Source organism: Temnothorax americanus, unplaced genomic scaffold (assembly GCF_048541705.1).
Source record: "Temnothorax americanus isolate GAGA-0224 unplaced genomic scaffold, ASM4854170v1 Scaffold3, whole genome shotgun sequence".
In the NCBI taxonomy this organism is placed as follows: Eukaryota; Metazoa; Arthropoda; class Insecta; order Hymenoptera; family Formicidae; genus Temnothorax; species Temnothorax americanus.
Window position 1 is genome coordinate 1262663 of NW_027509442.1, and position 19890 is coordinate 1282552.

General features: G+C 39.8%; 2 protein-coding genes across 4 annotated transcripts in view; one reads left to right on the forward strand and one right to left on the reverse strand.

Moving 5' to 3' along the window:
* Nucleotides 1–13729, forward strand: part of LOC143900101 (uncharacterized) — a 100926-nt gene extending 87197 nt beyond the window's left edge. For 2 of the 3 annotated variants that reach the window (XM_077411080.1, XM_077411081.1), the window contains 3 exons: nt 5057–5136; nt 5470–9945; nt 10141–13729. In XM_077411080.1, coding sequence (XP_077267206.1) covers nt 5057–5136; nt 5470–9945; nt 10141–10737 — 5153 coding nt within the window. In that variant the 3' untranslated portion in view covers nt 10738–13729. Of the gene's footprint in view, nt 1–5056; nt 5137–5469; nt 9954–10140 lie in introns of all 3 variants that reach the window. The other variant, XM_077411082.1, reaches the window with a different exon arrangement.
* Nucleotides 13730–13731: 2 nt separating this feature from the next.
* Nucleotides 13732–18107, reverse strand: LOC143900103 (uncharacterized). Its single transcript, XM_077411084.1, has 2 exons — nt 17903–18107; nt 13732–15398 (listed from the first exon to the last, which is right to left on the reverse strand). The coding sequence occupies exons 1-2, from the start codon at nt 17949–17951 to the stop codon at nt 14494–14496; spliced, it is 954 nt and encodes a 317-aa protein (XP_077267210.1). The 5' UTR covers nt 17952–18107; the 3' UTR covers nt 13732–14493.
* Nucleotides 18108–19890: the final 1783 nt, after the last annotated feature.

The window sequence follows — 19890 nt, forward strand, 5'->3', positions numbered from 1 at the left end:
AAAAAAGATGCAAACGCAAAAGGAGAGAAGCGGACATTTTATTCCTGATCGATTTAACGTATTAATAGATTCGAATAACTCTTTGATCTTTCAGAATCTGTATATTGTTTAATTACAATAACACTGAATTTTTTTCTGAATATTTCTCAAACACGGAGGAATTGCCTCGGTGAAATTTGGTATGGAGTTTCGCAATTGGAAATCTTTTCCCCTCGTGCTTTCCATTTCTAACGATCGCGATGTGACGGCAGACTAATCGTTACGACGTTCCATGAACCAAGGAAACCGATTTCTATTCTTGCGATGCGTTTCTCGTCATCGATTCGAGCGACATTCTCTTAGCTATGCGTTCTCACATCTCTGATATCAGATGATCAGATTCAACACTATATAGAGAATATTCTATCAATGGAGGTCATGCACGTTTTCGAATTGTTAGTATCGCAAAGCCACACTTGAAGTATTATAAAAGCAATTATAATAGTTAATTTTTATATAGTTATTTTTAGACATTGGCAAATTTCGATTTACAAATCAGGAAGCTACTTTCTTACGAACGTGATATGATAAAAAAATACTAACGATACACGCGTATATACTTGAGTGGCTGCTCAATTAAAAGTAGTTAGGACGGGTGGCAAGAGGTGAAGAGTCATTAACGATCAGGCACGCGTCAAACCGCAGGACGAAGTTGATCGGACTCGTTTCTCCACACTTGACCAGAATGTGCACGCGCGCGCGCGTGATTTACGCGCATGAATAAAGTTCACCTGCCGACAAGTACCTACGCTATATATGGACGGCCGTCGAACAGGTTTGGGACCACATGACGACCATCAGTTATGTGGTCGTTCAATCGGCGAATAACACGTGTAAAGCGATATTAAAGGGATTCAGGTGTTCACGGTATCACGCGGAAGATAAGTTATGATATATGTCTGATACGCTACGATACATAATTTCAACATGCTTATATTTTTGGGACATAATTATATAGCAATCGTGATAATGACATTAAATTGATAGAACCGAAACATATCAGTTCATAAAAATTCATATATTATTGTTTCAATTGAAATTATAACGTGTGAGTAAAAAATTATACCTTTTCTCTATTATATACAATAGCAATTAACGCGCTATTGTAAGATATGCATATCGAGATTTAGCGAGATAATTCCGGAAAGCGCACAAATGCAAATGCAAATTCGCAAACTGCGATTCTTCGGGTATTAAAAGTGTCAGTATTATGCTTAACATGATATCCATGCAGTATTGCATGAAATACCCATGTATATTTGTATGTTTTGCACAGTCATTATTTGATAACAAGCGTTCCATTAAACGTTATTATAAACAGACGCATTTGTATGTAGATGCTGGGAAATATTTTTAGAAATATTATGTAGCGGATTGGATCGTTTTTTAAAGATTTCAATTTTGTATATTCACTAGCTGTCTCTCTTAATAATTTCGAAAATTTTATATGTATTTATTAATTTAAAAAAATTGCATATAAAGGGATCTTTCTGAAAGAATAATTTTCATTTATAAGTTTCGATTTAAATCTAAACAGACCTGATTACCGAGAAATGGACTAAAAATTTTTTTCATATATCTTATCTTTTAGTACTATTGTCTTTTCTTATTTAATGTTCTGTCGAAATAAAGTACATACCGATGTTACAAGATTTATGATCTTTCCACTTCTTTAATCTATTTCTTCTGATATTTACTGTGAGCTACCAAATATCTTTGGCAATCGCTTGATCTTTCTTTATACTTAATCGTAATCTTACGATTTTGCAAAAAAAGAACAGTAATTGCTTCATCTCTGCGTTTGCATGAAAAGTTGCTACTTTTGATATTCTTTAAGTGGATCGAGATTTTGTATATGAAAGGTAACGAAACAGTCAATCTAGTTACTTATTTCGAAAGACGATATCGAGTCAATATGTATAGCACTATTGTTTCGTTTTTTTTCTTCTTTTTTTCTTTCTCTTTCGCTCTCCTCTCTCTGAAAATTCAAGGAAATGCATAAGTCAATGCTTTCGAGATACATCTTTGAGACTGAGGCATTGTTCTTGAAACATCTCAGAGAATATTACGACGTCTTTAAGACGTTTTATATCCCGATTTTAGACGTCACATAAGACGTTTAAAAGGCGTTTTATTTTGAATCACTTAAACATATTGTAAAATAAAAATTGATAATACAGAAACGCATTAACAAGAAGAAAAATACGAAAGAGGAACTAACGTTGCATGACAAGTATATAAATAATTTAACATTTACATAATTTTGATAACAATCTATCTATAACAGAGATCAGACTTATTGTTAATAAAGTTTTGTATTAAATCATTGATGTACCGATTTATCAGGCAGTCAACTTCTAATCAAACTCTGTCTCGTATTCTTCCTTTTATTAACACACGTTTCCAAACAGCTTCGTCTTCATTGTGTCGTTGTGAACCATGTCATATATCGTAATCGATAATATAGTTATTATAAATAAAGAAACGCTCGTATGTCAAAATAAATAGGAATAGAGGCCAACAATCGAGCAAACACGTAGATGTCAATTTAAAGTAAATTTAATAAACATACTTATATACAACGGAACGTTTCAACCGCACAGGGTCTTCTTCAGCCGTTTTAAATTAAAAATTACATAGGGTTGCGCAAAGTGAAAATTAACATGTTAAAAAGTAATAAAGTAAAAAATAAATAAATTAATACAGTAAAAAATAAATTAAAAAGTAGCCATTTCTCGATAGTAAATGACAAAGCCGTCTGGAGTCACATCTCACATGAGAGCATTGTCATTTACTATCGAGAAATAGCTACTTTTTAATTTATTTTTTACTGTATTAATTTATTTATTTTTTACTGTATTACTTTTTAACATGTTAATTTTCACTTTGCGCAACCCTATGTAATTTTTAATTCAAAACGGCTGAAGAAGACCCTGTGCGGTTGAAACGTTCCGTTGTATATAAGTATGTTTATTAAATTTACTTTAAATTGACATCTACGTGTTTGCTCGATTGTTGGCCTCTATTCCTATTTATAGTTGATGATGTAAATAGCTGTACATGTTTCAAAAATGTCTTAAGACAACTCTTTCAGGCGTCTTCTCAGAAAATCTTGAAGATATCTTCAAGATGTGTTTTTTAGACGTGCGTGTTGTTTGGAATAATTCTACCAATAAGACAATTTAGGTACATAAAAATGTTTAGGCTCGAAAGATTTATTTCATATTATTAATAAAAAGCTTGTCGAATCTTTCAAGAAACTATGATTTCTGAAAGTAATACACTTATTTTGAAAAAGATATAATTCAAACTTTCTAGGTACTGAGAAGTTTTATGGCTATAAAACACGATCACAAAAAAACGTAAAATCACAAAATTGATTCTTAATTATTTTAGAATTTAGCGGGACATTTTTTTATCAGAGCAATAGAATTGAATATAAAAAACGATTAAATTTTATTATTATGATTCGATTATCTAAGAAAATCCCTAATTATCTTGTCACAGTTCTGTTCTACCATATCAAAAATAATGTTATCGTTTTACAGAAAAAGAGTAAATAAGTTCCAGTCCTCCAAAAATTGACGAACAAACGTTGAAGCAACTAATATCGAAAAATATCCTGCCATATGTGATTAGTAGTCGCAGATTCTCATAGTTTCTCATAGTTTATTACGTGTTCCAAATGAGGATTCTGCTTTCGAGACTGACTTTGAACAAACTTCGATTCTCTTCTGATAGCAGAATATCAAAACAATTGAAATATTAGTTTCCTTCGGCGTACCAGCTCACAGCCTGACTTTACCTTATCTCGCATTCTAAACCTTAGTCTGATCGCTGGTTTCTCAAGATGCTCGCTGCGTTCGACAAACGCGTGTAAATAGACTAAAGACCGCCGAGTGCGGTCAGAACGTCGGGCGAGGACGTTGATAAGTGTTATTGTCCCGGCTCCATCTGCGGTTCGGTCTGGGTATCAGCTTCCGGAATACTTAGTCAGATTTGTGTCCTGTCCTGTCGCTGACACAGTTCTTTACCCATAGTACGGCTAAACCGGAGACGCAACACCGGCGGATCCGGTGGTGGCTCCTGTTTATCCGCGGTTTTTAAGGCCAGCGCGCATCAGTTAGCGTGATATATATATATTCCGACACACTTTGCATCACTATACCGCGGAAGAAATTTGAATTGTGCCATTCCTGGTAGCGGCAGGACGTTACGATCCGAAACGTGATTCTCTCGCCGTTGCTGACGGTTTTCAGTGATCTTCTCGAAAAATTGCGATACGCTAATTTATGCTGTTGCATATATTCGCGATCCAGGTGCGGTTGCACAGATTATTCTGCGATCATAGATAAGAAGAAAATATTCTTCGAAGTTGTAGCGATGACTGCACTTCTTTTATGCCTATTGCATTGTAACGTTTTTTCCAGAACCTTTATTTGTATAAATGTATAAATAATCGATGCAAACTACTGTATTACTTCGAGATAAAAAAAAAAAGATAAACGGAACAGAGATATAAACAACGAATTAAAGATACTGCAGTTGATTATGTGCAACCGCAATGTAAATTTATTTAGAGAGAATCATATTCTTGCGACAATTTCACATACACCACGCATGTTCTTTTTTTATTTTTAGCTTGAATGTATAAACTCACTGCTCTTTCGTTATATCCGAAGCATCTCGGTTTTCCTGTTTCGTCAGTAGATTTGTGGTCCAGAGAAGTCGCGCTTGCTCTGCGGGTTTTTCCAGTCTTCTTGAAATCTCTGTCTGAGAAATGAATGAGGAACCATATGAAATCACGCGTGAAGTTCGATTTCCTCAATGATTTACGTTTAAATACTATCAATAAAATATTTTAATAAAAGTAAACTAATATTTACAATAGTTAATTAATAATTATAATTTACTAGAAATTGATTCTTCATGTCGTAGGTGTATAATTATATCCCAGATAGCACAGTTTAATGTTCTGACATACATTAAACTAAATGTTACATTTTATGTGTTGCAGTGACTGGACCCGAGAATGGACCCGATCTGCAGGAACAGGAAAACGAAACGCAAATTGATGCTGCATCACCATCATCAAGTGTAAGTGTATTTATTAATACACTTCTGAAATCTATTGATTTCAATACGTACAAAGTTTATAAAAATTGATATATTGCTAATAAATTTAAAAAAACACGTCATAACTTTGATTTAAAAAACTTAATAATTTTAATAGAGTTTAGTGAAATCAGTTAATGAATGAGAATGACTCGTTAATTAGAAGTTATTATTACTTAACGTTATATCAGAATTAAAGACAAATTATCAACGCGAATGAAAATATTTTCGCACTGTTAACAACGAAATTGCGATTGTACGTGACAGTGTACTGTATGTATGTTTAATATCGCATATTTTTCCCCGAAAATGTAGGTTGAGCTGTCGGAAAACGGCGCGCATCCATGCCCGACGTGTCCGTCGGTGTTTTCCAGTTCCCACGAACTGACGAATCATCTACGCGGCCACAATTCACCTCGCAGCACGGACTGCAGCGGCGAGGAGGACTACAGCTGCGGCGTATGCAATAAAGTGCTCAGCTCGGCGAGCTCGTTGGATCGGCACGTGCTGGTACATTCCGGCGAGCGGCCGTTCAAGTGCAAGTACTGCGAGATGTCGTTTACGACGAACGGCAACATGAACCGGCACGTGAGGTGCACTCATCGGATAGTGTCGCCGAACAGCTGCACGGATTCCGAGGGCAGCAGCGGCTCGGAAAGACCGGCGGCGACGAGCCAGGACGAGTACAATAACAACGAGATAGCCAGGCGCAACTCGCCAGAGCTGATCGACGATCGACAGCAACCGTCGCCCAGCAACCGCGCGAACAAGCGAAAATGCCCGGACGAGGACGTCAGCGACATGGAAGATCAGAGAAGGCACAAGATTCTTCTGAACAACACCAAGATGACGATTAGGTGTCGACCGGAGGATGAGCAGAAGGCCTTCGGCTGTCCGATCTGCGGTCAGGACTTCGCGAGCAGCGCGATTCTGGAGTCACATATGGAGCGCGTGCATCCAGGCTCCCCGGCCACGTGCGAGACCTGCAATCAGTCGTTTAAAAATCATCGCGCGCTGAATCTCCATCGTTTGATGAGACATTACAAAAAGAATCCGGAAGGCAACAACAGTCGTAGCAAAAACAACACCGTGGACGGTTTCAGGGATCTGACGTTCATCGACTTCTCGTCCATCAAGTTCCCGACGATCGCTCGGGCGATGTGCGAGCGTGAGCTGCACCGGCCGGCCTCCGGCGAGGCCAACAGGTTTCAGTGTATGAAGTGCCTGCACGCGTTTCCCTGCAGGCAAGCCCAGCAGGCCCACGAGAAGGAGTGCAAAGGCCCCTACAAGAACAAGAGAAACAGCAACGACAACAACAATAACAACGACATCAGTACCAACAACAATCTCGAAACAGAGCGTGATGATCCGAGTCCGCAGCCCGACGACTCCAAGACGAAGCGTGAGATTTTCTTCGCTGTGCTGGATCTGCAGAACAAGTCCTTGGCGCATGAAATGAAGGATCCGCGGGAACCGAGCGAGATCAGGGAGCTGAAAGAGACCAAGGATCTAGCGGATATCCCGAGCATCCTGTCTGTCAGTTTGAATGGACTGCAGACCTTTCCTCGGTCGGATGCAAGCACACCCGAGAACAACATCAAGTTCAATCCGAACGTTGGCTCTTCAGGCTCGTCGGGCACCTGTTCGTCCGAGTTCAACGAAGAGGAGGCGCAGGACGCTTTCACTGCGGAATTCCGGAAAATGAAGCTGAAGGGCGAGTTCCCATGCAGATTATGTACATCCGTATTTCCCAATCTGCGAGCGTTGAAGGGACACAATCGCGCGCATATGAACGTGGAACCGGGTATGCCGTATCCGTGCAATATGTGTCCGTTCACGATCGCCGACAAGGGGGCCCTGATGAAGCATCTAAGATCACACAACGGCGACCGTCCGTTTGAGTGCTCTCTCTGCAATTATGCGTTCACTACCAAAGCAAATTGCGAGAGGCACGTGAAGAATCGTCACGGGATGATCAGCAAGGAGGACGTTAAGAACGCACTTATCTATCATCCGAGCGAGGACTCGACAAACGAAAACATCGAAAGAAGCTCGCCTAGAGTCATCAGGGAAGACGTGCGGAAGACGCTTATTTATCCGAATGAACGCGATGAGACTCCCCAACAACAACAACAACAACAACAGATACATTATCCGCCTATAACGATGGATTGTAATCCTGGACCATCGAACATCCGCGCCGAGATGCTGATGACTCACTACGAGAAGTCAGACACGTTCGCCAGAGTGAAGATGCAGGCTCTCAATCTCGTAAAAAGAAGCGCCGACGAAGCAAATTTGTCTCACGATCTAATCGTGAAATCTGATTATTTGAAGATTGACGATGACATCGAGTCGGGCTCGTCGGACGGCAGCGTGTCTCTAGTCAGTGATACCAAAACAGATACACACCAAAGAATTCAAGCTAGTCCGATGAACCTGACGAAGCCCTCGACAAGCTCCGGGTTGAGCTCGGGGGAGGACGGTCCGTTGGATCTGTCCATGGATGTGTTGGATCTGAGTAGGAAGCGGAAGAGGGAGAACGAGGATTCCAGCTTGCAGGAGGAGAAGCGGTTTAAGAATAATCAGCAGGAATTGTATGCCACAAACCCAGCGCTGTTGCTGACGCAGGCCTTGTTGAACAGAGCACGCGAGAGTTCACCGACAACATCGCTGGAGACTCTTTACGCGAATACCATCTATCGCAATTTTGGCACATTAACCAGTGGTGTAATACCGCCGTACTTCCTCAGTCCTCACATGTTCAGCCAGGAATTGGCCGCGAAGGGCAGGCTGCAGAAGGAGCTGGTTCGAGGTTTGCAGTTAACCGGCGGCGGCACACTTTCGGTTGATCCGTCACTACCCAGCACCAGTTACACGGCATATTCGCAATCGAGGGACACCCTGCAAACCTCGAGCGAGCAGACTGCCTACGCGAATCTGATGAGCGCGCAGATGACCAACCAGGTCGCGCCGAGCCGCGAGAAAACAGACGGGATCCCGTCGAATGATCCCGTGAAGATGGTACTCAAGAACGGAGTGCTGATCCCCAAGCAGAAGCAGCGCAGATACCGAACCGAGAGACCTTTCACCTGCGAGCACTGCACGGCGAGATTCACGCTGAGGAGCAATATGGAACGGCACATCAAGCAGCAGCATCCGCAGTATTGGAGCCAAAGACCCCGTGGCGGACATTCGACCAGAGGCAGACCACCCGCGAGTCATCCGACTATGGTACCAAATACTGGTCCGTCAACCTCGCAGGTGGCTCAATCGTATTCGAGCATTCTTCCGAACGTCGACACGCCGGTGGTCACGTCGACGGACTACGGCACGCATCCCATCTCGGATCAAGTAAAGTACGCGATTCTGGCGCAACAGCTGAAGGTCAATAAAAGAGATGACAATGATTCGGACGACGAGATGGTGATAGACGAAGAGTTGGCCGATCGGGGCGCTCAGGAGTCGCAAGCTCAGCGTGAGCCTAGCACGAGTTTGCTGAGAGATCAGTTGGAAAATAATGAAAGTGTCAAAGATATCGTCATAAAGACAGAAGCGACTGAGCCCGCGGAGGAAACCTCGGAAGAGACCTCCGGCGAGCAGACTGCGCGAAGTAACGTCGACAGCGCAAATCCGGAGAAATCCGCCGCTTCTGAAAGCAAATCAGTACGCGCTGAAGAAACGACCATGACCGAATCCGCCGAGAGGGACCAAGGTAAACTCGAAGACGGAACGCCCGATCTCGCGAGTGTCTCGAAGCTTTTGGACAACGCGTCTCAGCAATACCAGCAATTCCAGCCGCAAGACCTGAGCGACGAGGAGGGCCCCGTTGCGTCGACCAGCGGCAACAATTCTGGCAGCGAGAAGTCCGACTCCATGAACTCCTTGAACTCTGGGAACGATTCCTCCTCGAACAAGAAGAAGAAAAAGAAGAAGAAGTCTGCATATTCGATGGCGCCGAATCGCGTCGTGTGTCCGTATTGCGAGCGCCAATTCCCGTGGACCTCGTCGCTGAGACGACACATCCTCACCCACACCGGCCAGAAGCCGTATCAGTGCATCCACTGCTCGCATCACTTCACCACCAAGTCCAACTGCGATCGCCACTTGCTGAGGAAGCACAAGGCGAAGGCGAACAAGATGCGCCGTGCCAGGAAGTCGTCTTCGCCTGACGCTCAGGTGGTCGCCAGCAGCAGCAGCAGTAGCAACGGCAGCAACACGTTCTCCATGAGGAACGTGCCCGAGAGGCCGTTTAAATGCCATCAGTGCCCGAGCTCGACGTTCGCCACGTTGGGCAACCTGAAGAAGCACCGGTCGAGCAAGCACCGCAAGTTCGCGTCCAGATCAGAGTCCAGCGATCAGCAGAACAGCCCGCCGCAGTGCGCCGCGCAGAACGACCAGAGCGATTACGAGAGTCGCTCATCAAGCATGTCCGACAACATGGAAAACACCTCGCCCGTCGTTCGCGAAGCCGCGAAGCCAACTTCTAACGCGTCCCTCTCGATGAACGACGCCACCAGGTCGCGTAAATCACCAAGATTATCGCCGAGTCCCGGCGACGTACCCTTCAAATGTTACCTGTGCGACAGCGGCTTCTCGGAACGTCAGGACTGCTTGGACCACATCAAGATGAATCACAAGCGCTCGTACGAGATGCTGAAGGCCAAGGGCGCTCTCGACATGGCGGCCACGATCATAGACGCGACCGAGGATCAGATATTATCGTCGCTGCAGCATCCCAGCGACGGAGAAGAGAAGAAAGGCCGTTTTCCCGACTACAGCAACAGAAAGGTAATAAGGTATAAGGAAACTAATTCTAAAAAGATTTTTAAGAGCATCATGCATATCGGTGCAAACATGGTTCGCGTAAAAAATAAAATAAATAAATAGGGACATTATATCTTGAATACGCGTTTCGTCGGTGCTTTCGTTAGTTTGCATTGCTCGATAATACGATCGGAGTGACACTTTTTTATCCCCCTCCAGGTTGTGTGCGCTTTCTGCATGAGACGATTTTGGTCCGCGGAGGATCTCCGGCGTCACATGAGGACTCATACGGGCGAGAGGCCCTTCGAATGTGACATCTGCACCAGGAAGTTCACGCTCAAGCACAGCATGCTACGTCACCGTAAGAAGCATGAGTCGGTGGACTCCGCCATGTACATAGGCAACAGCGGCGACGAGGAGAACTCGCCCGCGCAGCCGCCGACGATAACCCCCAGGAGTCAGCAGCACTCGCCGATCTCCACCAACACCAGCAGGCCCCGCACCCAGGACAGAATCTCCCTGCCGACCGTCGCGGCGGTCGCAACGGCGGACGCGGCGCCCTGCGCCCTGATGCGGTACAATCACTATGACAACATGGCCACTCTCAGCGGAAGAATGGCAAACGACGGTCCCCAGGGCGCCGCTTCAGCCTCCTTGTCTTCTCCCCCGCCTCCCGTGGAAGTACCCAGCGAAAGCGGGGACAACGACCTGATCTCCAATTTGCTGGGGATACGCGAGAAAGGTTTGCTCGACAAGGTTCTCTTGAGCTCGGCGGACGACGCGGCGAAGTTGTTGGGAGTCAACCATAGCGAGTGATCGGGCGATCAATCGCGTAGAAAGACAAAGGGAAGCGGAACGCGATCAGACACGTAAATTACGTGAAAACAGTTATAGATTGGATTGGGAGTAGTTAAACGTCAAGCATGAAACTCGGGATGTTAATTGATATTAATCGACTAGTATTGGCATTTCTTAATATTGGTAAATTAAGAATAGACAAACAAGCGGAATTGTAGTTTCTGCTTTTGTGTCATAACGTGTTTGAAAGATCTTTAGAGGATCGAGGGTATCGTCATTGTCTGATCGCATGCCACTTTCTCCTATTCGTTCTTAAGAGAGAGAGAGAGAGAGAGAGAGAGAGAGAGAGAGAGAGAGAGAGAGAGAGAGAGAGAGAGAGAGAGAGCACACACACAGAAGATATCTTTAGATTATTCATCGGGTTCTTCGATTCTCTGTTTAAGGTTCACGATCGTGCCTTATACTCTTTATCAATTTGCGTGCACGTGTTCGTATTATATAAAACACCAATAGTGTTTCGAAGTTTATCTGATGAAATCTGATGCGAGCAGTAGCCGGAGTGTCATTATATGCCGCATACGATATGAAATTTTACGATTCTTAACGAGAACACACACAGGGATTGTCAACGAGTTTGCTTACATCGCGGAAAGTGGATGATGCGAATGAATCGATAAGAAACTCATCTTACGCAAATCAATTTTTATTACTTTGAACTAACGTTCTCAATTAAATCTTACTTTTTTTTTTACAATTTTATTTTTGTACAATAGGATACAACTTTAATGTATAAGGATATAAAAAAAATAGAAGCACTCGTTCTTAAAGTCAATCCCTGATTTTGTAGAAGTTTAAGGATGCAGTTTCAACAAGTTCCTTTCGATTCATCTCGCGATTCGCCTATTTTCTGCATAGGCATTCGCCGTGAGCTACGGCCAAGTATATTATTTGCTATCATGACGTACATTTTCTTTATCATTGAAAAGTACACGCGCTGTGTATTCCATTCGTCAGTTCAATCGCCAATAAAACATGATTTAAGAAAAAAAAAAAAGAAACGTACATGGTGCATCTTCCTCTTTTATCAACGCATCTAAACCATTCACGCTTCTGACATAAATTCCTTCGTGATGCCTCGAGCCTTCGTTACGAGAAACGCGTTCTTCGTGACCCTCGCCTATTGTGTGTGTGTGTGTGTGTGTGTGTACATATTATATATACATATTTATATATATCCTCTGGGGATTGTAACAATCTGAGTATATATATTTAAGATTTGATGTGATTACGACCATATTGTTCGCGGATGCATCATGATTTCGCCCCGAGCGCGTTAAAAGTAGTTATCAAATGCATTATTATCAGCGTCATGAAATGTGCATTATGGAATCGCGAGATAACGCGTATCTATATGTTGTTTGTATTCATCTCACGCGCAGTATTAGGCGTACGATCGCGACACGCGATCGCGGATCCTCAACAATCTCATTCATAATTACGGCGGAATATGAGTGAAGTTCGAGTACGAAGAGTCGAGGGAAAAAAAAGGAAAAAGAAAAAGAGAAAAGAAAACCAGGCTCCCCCTCGTAAAAGGAGGCTGGACTTGCGAATGGACGTCGCGTTCTTTATTGCGACGCGGACGCTGCATTTAAATCCAAAGATGAATTCATTTTACGCAATGAATTATTCTAAGTTATAGCCATACGCACTAGGATCTTATTTATTATTAGTTATATACTTCTACGAGAGTGAGAAAAAAAACTTTAATTTAGGGTGTGAATGTGACTAGCACGTAGTCGTTAGACCGCCGTGATGTATTTGGCGAACGCGATTCGGGATGTCCCGTGGGGACCGCGTTTCTGACCGTGACTTCGCGCAAAGATCTCGAGATCGATCTTGCGCGCCGGTGGTAAGGGAACTCGCTCGTTCAAGGATCGCGGATCACAAATGGCTATACGTATACCAATCGCATCGATCTTGTATTATTGTTCTTTTCGACGAGACTTTTTCGCGAGCGAGACGAGATGCAATGTTCACACAGAACGGATATGTGAAAGCGCGCGGAGCAATATATATATATAGTGAAGTTTATATCACTACCAATCAATTAAATTTGATAACGTCTCGTCGTGTGTGTGTGTTATGGATCTTAGTGTATATAGATAGCCCTGTTATCTTTCGCAGATGCAATTATACCAAATGATTAACTTAACTATTGACATAGGTATAGGTACTTAAATTAGATTAGATTAGCGAGCGATGAGAGTTAGACAACAGATTTAACTAGGCCAAAGGGAAACGATTTGTATTTCCTATTCCTTCACACTCCCCTGTCCACCCCCATCTTTGTTGTTCGTTTGTGCTTTTACGCAGTCTCGTATCGTTTCTACTTACATCACATTTCCTCTTCGATCTCCACCTCTGCCCCTTCACACATACACACGTACATACATACACATATATTCGTAGATATACGATATTTATTATTTTATAACGGAGACGATTGTACATGGCTGTAATACGTTTTAGCCAAGTTCGAAACCGAGGCTGGGAATAACGTCCAACAACATCGTTCTTGATCTCTTCCTGGCGCATCCCCTCGCGATGTCTTTGTCGTAGGATGTTTACAGATTCCGCCCCCGTCCATAAAAAAAAAGGGAAAAGTCCAGTTTCTTTACGAAGCGTCGCAGTCTGCAGTTTCGTGAAGAAAAGACCCAAGTTTCCCTTCGCAAACGGGCCGAATTTACAGATATCCTGCGATAGACACACCACGCGCAGACACGTTAATTAAGGCTTCTTTGCGCATACGTATGCTGTAGGCGAACGAAGGAAAGTTATATTTATCGAAGCGACCGAGTCCGTTTGAAACCCCTCGAGTGACATTTTCTCCTTCCCCGACTGTCGTGAAAATTATGATACCAAGTAATCATTGTAGCGCACGTGTACATGAATAAGTTATATTCTCTAATTTAAATCAGGAATAATAATAAACGATATGCAATGGAACCAATGTGTGTGTGTAGGCTTTTATTTTTCCTTGCGCCTTTTCATTATTAAAGGATTAAACAATGCTTATCGAACTCCTATAAAGTAATCTACAAACAAAAATTTTTAGATTTTCGACATATAAATTCTTAAAGTAAATGTTTTGCAATTCCTTTCGTGGTTTAACAATTAAATTATTTAATTCCAAAAGATTTACGTTAATAACTAAAACTACGATAAGAAAAAAGTTAGTGAAGTAATTTATATGTGTTATTAAATTAGCATTGTGTCAGAATTAAAAATTAATTTTTCTATACGATGATATACACGATATCTACTCAGCGAAAATCAACATCTAATCGAATATATATCTAATAGATATACCAATAATTTACTATTCCATTATATATTGCCGACATGACACAGTATACCTGTACTACGTAATTGCATTTTGAAATTGAAATTAAAGAGTCGATCAAATACCTATTCCTCATATTGTTCTCTCTAAAACTTTAGACTTGATATTATGAATAGATAGGTATTATAAAACAATCTTGTATCATTTTATGTCATTTTATGTCATTTTATATCATTTTATTTTATTTTAAATAACATAATCTTTCTAATGTGAAACTTAAGATATATTCGTTCATATATCGTGCGAAAAGTACAAAAAAAAAAACTCTTTTATCACTTTCTTTTAACAGATAGAAAAAGACACTATATACTTTGTTTCAAAGGATATTGTTTCAAAGGAACAAAAGATTACAAAAAGAGACCTACATCTCTTTACAGAGACAACACTTTTAATTTATCAGCAATCTTCGAAACTGGATCGACAAGCATTTCGGTCTTCTTCGCTTCCCACAGCATATCCTGCGTGTCCTTCAGGTACTTCATCACGTGGTTCTCGGTGAGATACGGCGCCTTGCCGTTGTCGTAAACGAGAAACCAATTGATTATATTCTTATATAAGTTATCGTAGAAGATTTGCGGTACGTTGAAGGTCTTGCCCATCTCCTTCACGATCAGTTCCTCCAACTCGGGCTCGGAGGGTTGACACACCGCGAACACCAGTTTCCTCAGGAACCCATTTATGATGTTATCGTCCGGCATAATGTGGTACAGGCATATCCATATTCCTGGCTCCTTCTGCAAGACTCTTATGTCAATGCGATATCTCTTGCCTTTTCCCTCGAATCCGTAGAGCTTGTCGGCCTCCACAGGCACCAGGAATTTAAATGCATTAATATCCATATTCGTGAAGATCGTCAGGTCCACGATTTGATCGGGCGTGATCTTCTCGAACTTGCCGAGCATATTTACGTAGGCTTTAAACAGGTAAATCAGACTGCCCTGACGATGTAACTTATTCTTGGATGTCAAATGATAACTAGTGATATTGGCGTTCTTTTTCAAGGACCTCTTGTGCTTGATTTGCATGAAACGATACATGTATTTTCCATCAGAGGTGCCTCCGTCTCCATTTGATGTACCATCGGGGGAGTATTTCAAGACGAGATCGTGAAATCCGCGCGCATCGCACACCTCCGTGGCCAGCCACCAATTACCGGTACTTGCATTGTTCTTGCACATGAGCTTCCATGTGATCCAAGTTAGGAGCTTCATCTGGTACATAACACCGCGTGTGCTGCCGGTTTTTAAATACGAGGCTGCATACTGGTCATTCGATTCTGTGGAATTAATTATTTGCATTATTATAAAATTAAAATGACACAATAAAAAGACTTACGATATAATTTTATAATAATTTAAAAATTGCGACTGTTAATCAATAAAATATTTGCCGTTTTGTAAGCGGAAAATATTGATTGTAGAGCAAAATTTAATATAGAATTAAATTATTTAATACCGGAGAAATATTAATTGTTAAATTTATTAAAAAACGTACAAATCCTCGTTAAAGAGCATCGGAGTTTTGTAAAAATTGAATTTTTAAAATACGAGGGACGGTCAATAATTATAATGTATTAGAACAACAGCAAAGAATGTACAATTATATCATTTTTCATGGATATATGGATATATCTTCGGAAAAAAATGTTTTTGGTTTGTCCCTCAGCCAGAGACGCAGTGTGGTCTTATGGTCTTATGGGCTAAAGCGCCAGACTCGTATAACTACGGAGAACCGGGTTCGAGTTCACCTGACCACAGACGATTTTATATTCCAGACTGCGCCCAGCCGCACGAGAGGGGCTCGTGCGGAGAAACTGAACCGTTTTTATTTCGTAGGCAATTGATTAAGATCCCCAAAACTTGGGACAAAAGTACCCGAGACACCAGGATTTGGAAAAGTGCTAGGGTGACAGATCTGATAAACCTGGTACTAGGCTTAGGGCTGGCCCCAAAAAAACCTAGCAAATAAAAATTTTTTTTCGAGAGTATATGCAAGCTTGTAGAACGCTGGAATAAGTGCATTGAGAAACAAGGGGACTATATGATGTATAATTATACGTTCTCTACTATTGTTCTAATAAATTATAAAAATAGAGTGCGGATAATTATCAACACCATCGTACATTTCTACCAAGTATTAAGAAAAAACAACGATGATCGAAATATAAAACAAATTTTGAAATTATTATTAGATATTGTTAGAATTAAATATTAATAGATTACCAATAAATGTTTAAGAATTGATAGATCTAAATATAATAAATATCACAGCAACTGCCAATAGATCAACTATGAGCTGTACGAAAGAATTCAATCTGACACAGAAGAAATACGAGCCGGTCATATGATTCTTAGCGCGATTAGAGAGAGAGAGATAGAAAGAGAGAGAGAGAGAGATAAGCTCCAAGTGGACCGCATTATCTGCTGTCAATTCATTTCAAGAAATGCTTATTCAAGAGCATTGTGCGCTATATTGTGCGACTTCGAATGACATTTATGTTATTTGATATTAAATTGACAAGAAAAAAAAAGGCAAGATAATTCAATCAACAGTTATTGCAACCTTAACAAAGAATTATATCAAGTCCGGGGTATTAAATAACACAGATCGTCCAAGTTGCGATTATATGAGGGCAATAATGATATCATTATACACATCGGTTTCAGACTGCAGTTCTGGAAATCATTGACGACAGACAATGACTAGAAAAATTATAACTAGAATTTATATTGTTAATTTTAATATTGTACACAATACGCACGCACAAAGTGAATATAAATTATACATATAATTTATATACAATGTACGCGTATATAACAAACAAATATATATTTAATTATGTACATAATATAAATATCTAATAAATAAATAAAATTCATATAACATTAATTATAATATATATGAATAACAATTAAGCTATTAATAATTTGTGGAATTAAGAATTCGAGATAATTATTACGAAATATTATTATTATTATCTTTATTGCAATCAAGCAAATATACGTTGCAATTAATTTATCAGCAATAACGAGTTTAATTCATTTCTGATGCTGTTACAGGAATGAAACGGAATCGGCAATGCTGGTTAAAGAACAAATGCGTTAGCTAAAGGCAGATTAAAACAGATGTGTAAAGCGGTGTGCGTCTGATATATACCGTCGATTGATATCGCGGTATTGTCAACACGATTGATGTTAGCCGACATGTGCTGGAACTTTCGTTCGCGGTAAAAATGCCGTAGCCGTAACGTTATTGAGCACTACTGCCGATCACGATAAATTTTTGAATATGCGAAGTAATATATTACAAGCTCCTAAATACGTTACGATTTTTACGTATTTAAAGAGAGGAATTTATGTTTCCAAAGAATCGGTAATGATTGTCACTTCTCTATTGTGCGCGTATCTATTCTTAGAATTATCTCACATCCTGTTTCGACAAAATGCGTTCAATAAACGAAAGGATTCATCAGCGTATGACATCAGCGGATGGATCGAAATTTATCGACGAAATTTAGACGACTTAAGAAAAAAAAGACGTGGATAAAATTTAAAAAGAGAAAAAATATCTGGTAGCATTATATCGATGAGTCATCGCATCTGACAATAGTAATATCAACAATTGCGTAAATAAACTCGAAGTCACAGCGAATGCTGCATTCAGCAGCAGGACAAAGCATAGCAAAGTTAATACACATACACGCACACACACACACATATACATTTCGTTTTATCTTTCCTATACATAATCTGCGCTGAATTGCAATAATTAAATACTGACCGATCGCGTTGGCGAAATGAACTTTCTTCTCGGGTATCGTATTCTCCATCGCTGTCCGATGCTCTTGATGCAGATTTGACACTCTCGCGCTCGTATGCACCAACACCCAGTTGGACCTAAGTATACTAGTTGTATGACGTAATCCGTTCTGCACGCAATGATCGTCTCTCGAATACTGAGGGGAAGTACGAAGAACGAAGAACACTTCCCGAAGAACGCTATATATGCCACTATATGGCTACTCGGCTACTCTCAGGAATCCCTGCACCCCCTGCACTCCTTGCGATGCACGTGGGTGGGAGAAGCAGGATGAATATGGTTCGAGTGCGTCGCTGTATATATGCTTGAGAAAAAAAAATATTTATAAACGAAAGCGATAAAGATAACGATATATACCTAGCAGGCAAACGGGTCAGAATGAACGTGCCTTGCATTAATGGCATATATTTTTTTAGGATGTACTTATATACCTATTTCGTCGTAAAATGAAAATTTACGATCGAGATTTCTGATGAAAAAAATTTCTCAGATGCTTTCAGAAATAATTGAATGAGGATTTTCGGAATATTTCAGTATCTGTATGTATGAAAATTTCTAATGAATTGCATGGATTTCCTCATATTTAATCAGATTTCTATAAAAAGAAAGATGTATTGGCGGGAGAGAAAAATTTGAAATATTTCATTATTATTATTTTGTCTGAGTTTTTCTAAAAAGTAAAAGTTCCAATTCGTATAAAAAATCTGAAAAAATTTTAAAATTCTAAGTCTTGAAATTTTCATAGAAATTTTTCTACCCAGGGATGAAATATAAAATGCACAATGATAAGAGAGACTTTACGATTAAGAATTGTCAATTTTAAAAATTTATAACATCAGTATAGTATACAGTTATATAAAGTGGCTCAGGTTTTAACAATAAAATTGCGCTAATGTGTTTTAATTTACAACAGAAAATAAAAATAAAAAGTTGCGTAAATGAAAGAAATCTGTTCTTATTATTAATAAGGTACAGTATAATTTTATTGATGTTAATTATTTAAAAAATATCACTTTATCCTTTATCTGAATAACGTCAATTCCATGAAGCACATACACGCGTACAGGAAATTAATTATTTTTCATAAAGAATTCCACAGACTGATGAAATAAAGTTTACGAAAGAAATATATATATATTTTTTTTTTCTAATAAATATGTCAAAATATTTATGATGGATATGAGTGGATGTCCGTCGCAATCTTTTGACCTCCAAGATCGCTAATTTTATACGACTAGATTTTGACATTTTTTTTTATATAGAAGCTTTCATAGACCTATATTTTTTATTTTTACGTATAAAACACTGATGCAGTTTGGCCGCAACTTTTAAACTCTAAGACACCCTGTATATCAATATACATGCAATAGCAAGGCGATAAAATATTAATATCCGACGTTTTTTAAATAATTATAATTGTAATAATTACAGAAAGAATTAGAAGTTATTAAATTATCATTTAAGGAAAAAAGTCTTTTTATATCGATATTTTATTATTTTTTCTGATAAAAATCAGTTTTTTATTATAACGATAAAGATAAATTATTTTCTTGGAAAGAGATAAGCAAGAAATATCAATAATGCTACAAGTAGTGATGAATGTTTTTCCAATTTGATATCGACATTAACGGAATATCCCTATAAGAATATCATATCTATCGTGTTACCACAACAAATTTTATAATTATAAAATTCATTCGAATCTAGAGACATTTTCAACTCAAATGCTCTCTAGGGAAATGTTAATTTTTATACAATGGTACACTCGTAACGTTCTGCTGTAATATGAATGTTATAAATATGAGATAGCACCATAATATGAATTTAATAAGTAGGGGAAATCCCTTTTCTTACTGTACGTAAATATAATATTTTCTAACATGTAGGCATATATAAAATTAAAAGGTATGATTCTGTTATTCGATTTTTTGCATTAAATTGAATGTCAC

Excerpts from the sequence above, each read along its gene's own strand:
- LOC143900103 (XM_077411084.1), bottom strand. The coding sequence starts at position 17,951 with ATGGAGAATACGATACCCGAGAAGAAAGTTCATTTCGCCAACGCGATC. Across the intron at positions 15,399-17,902 it reads TCATTTCGCCAACGCGATCG|AATCGAATGACCAGTATGCA; the intron begins GTCAGTATTTAA and ends TTAATTCCACAG.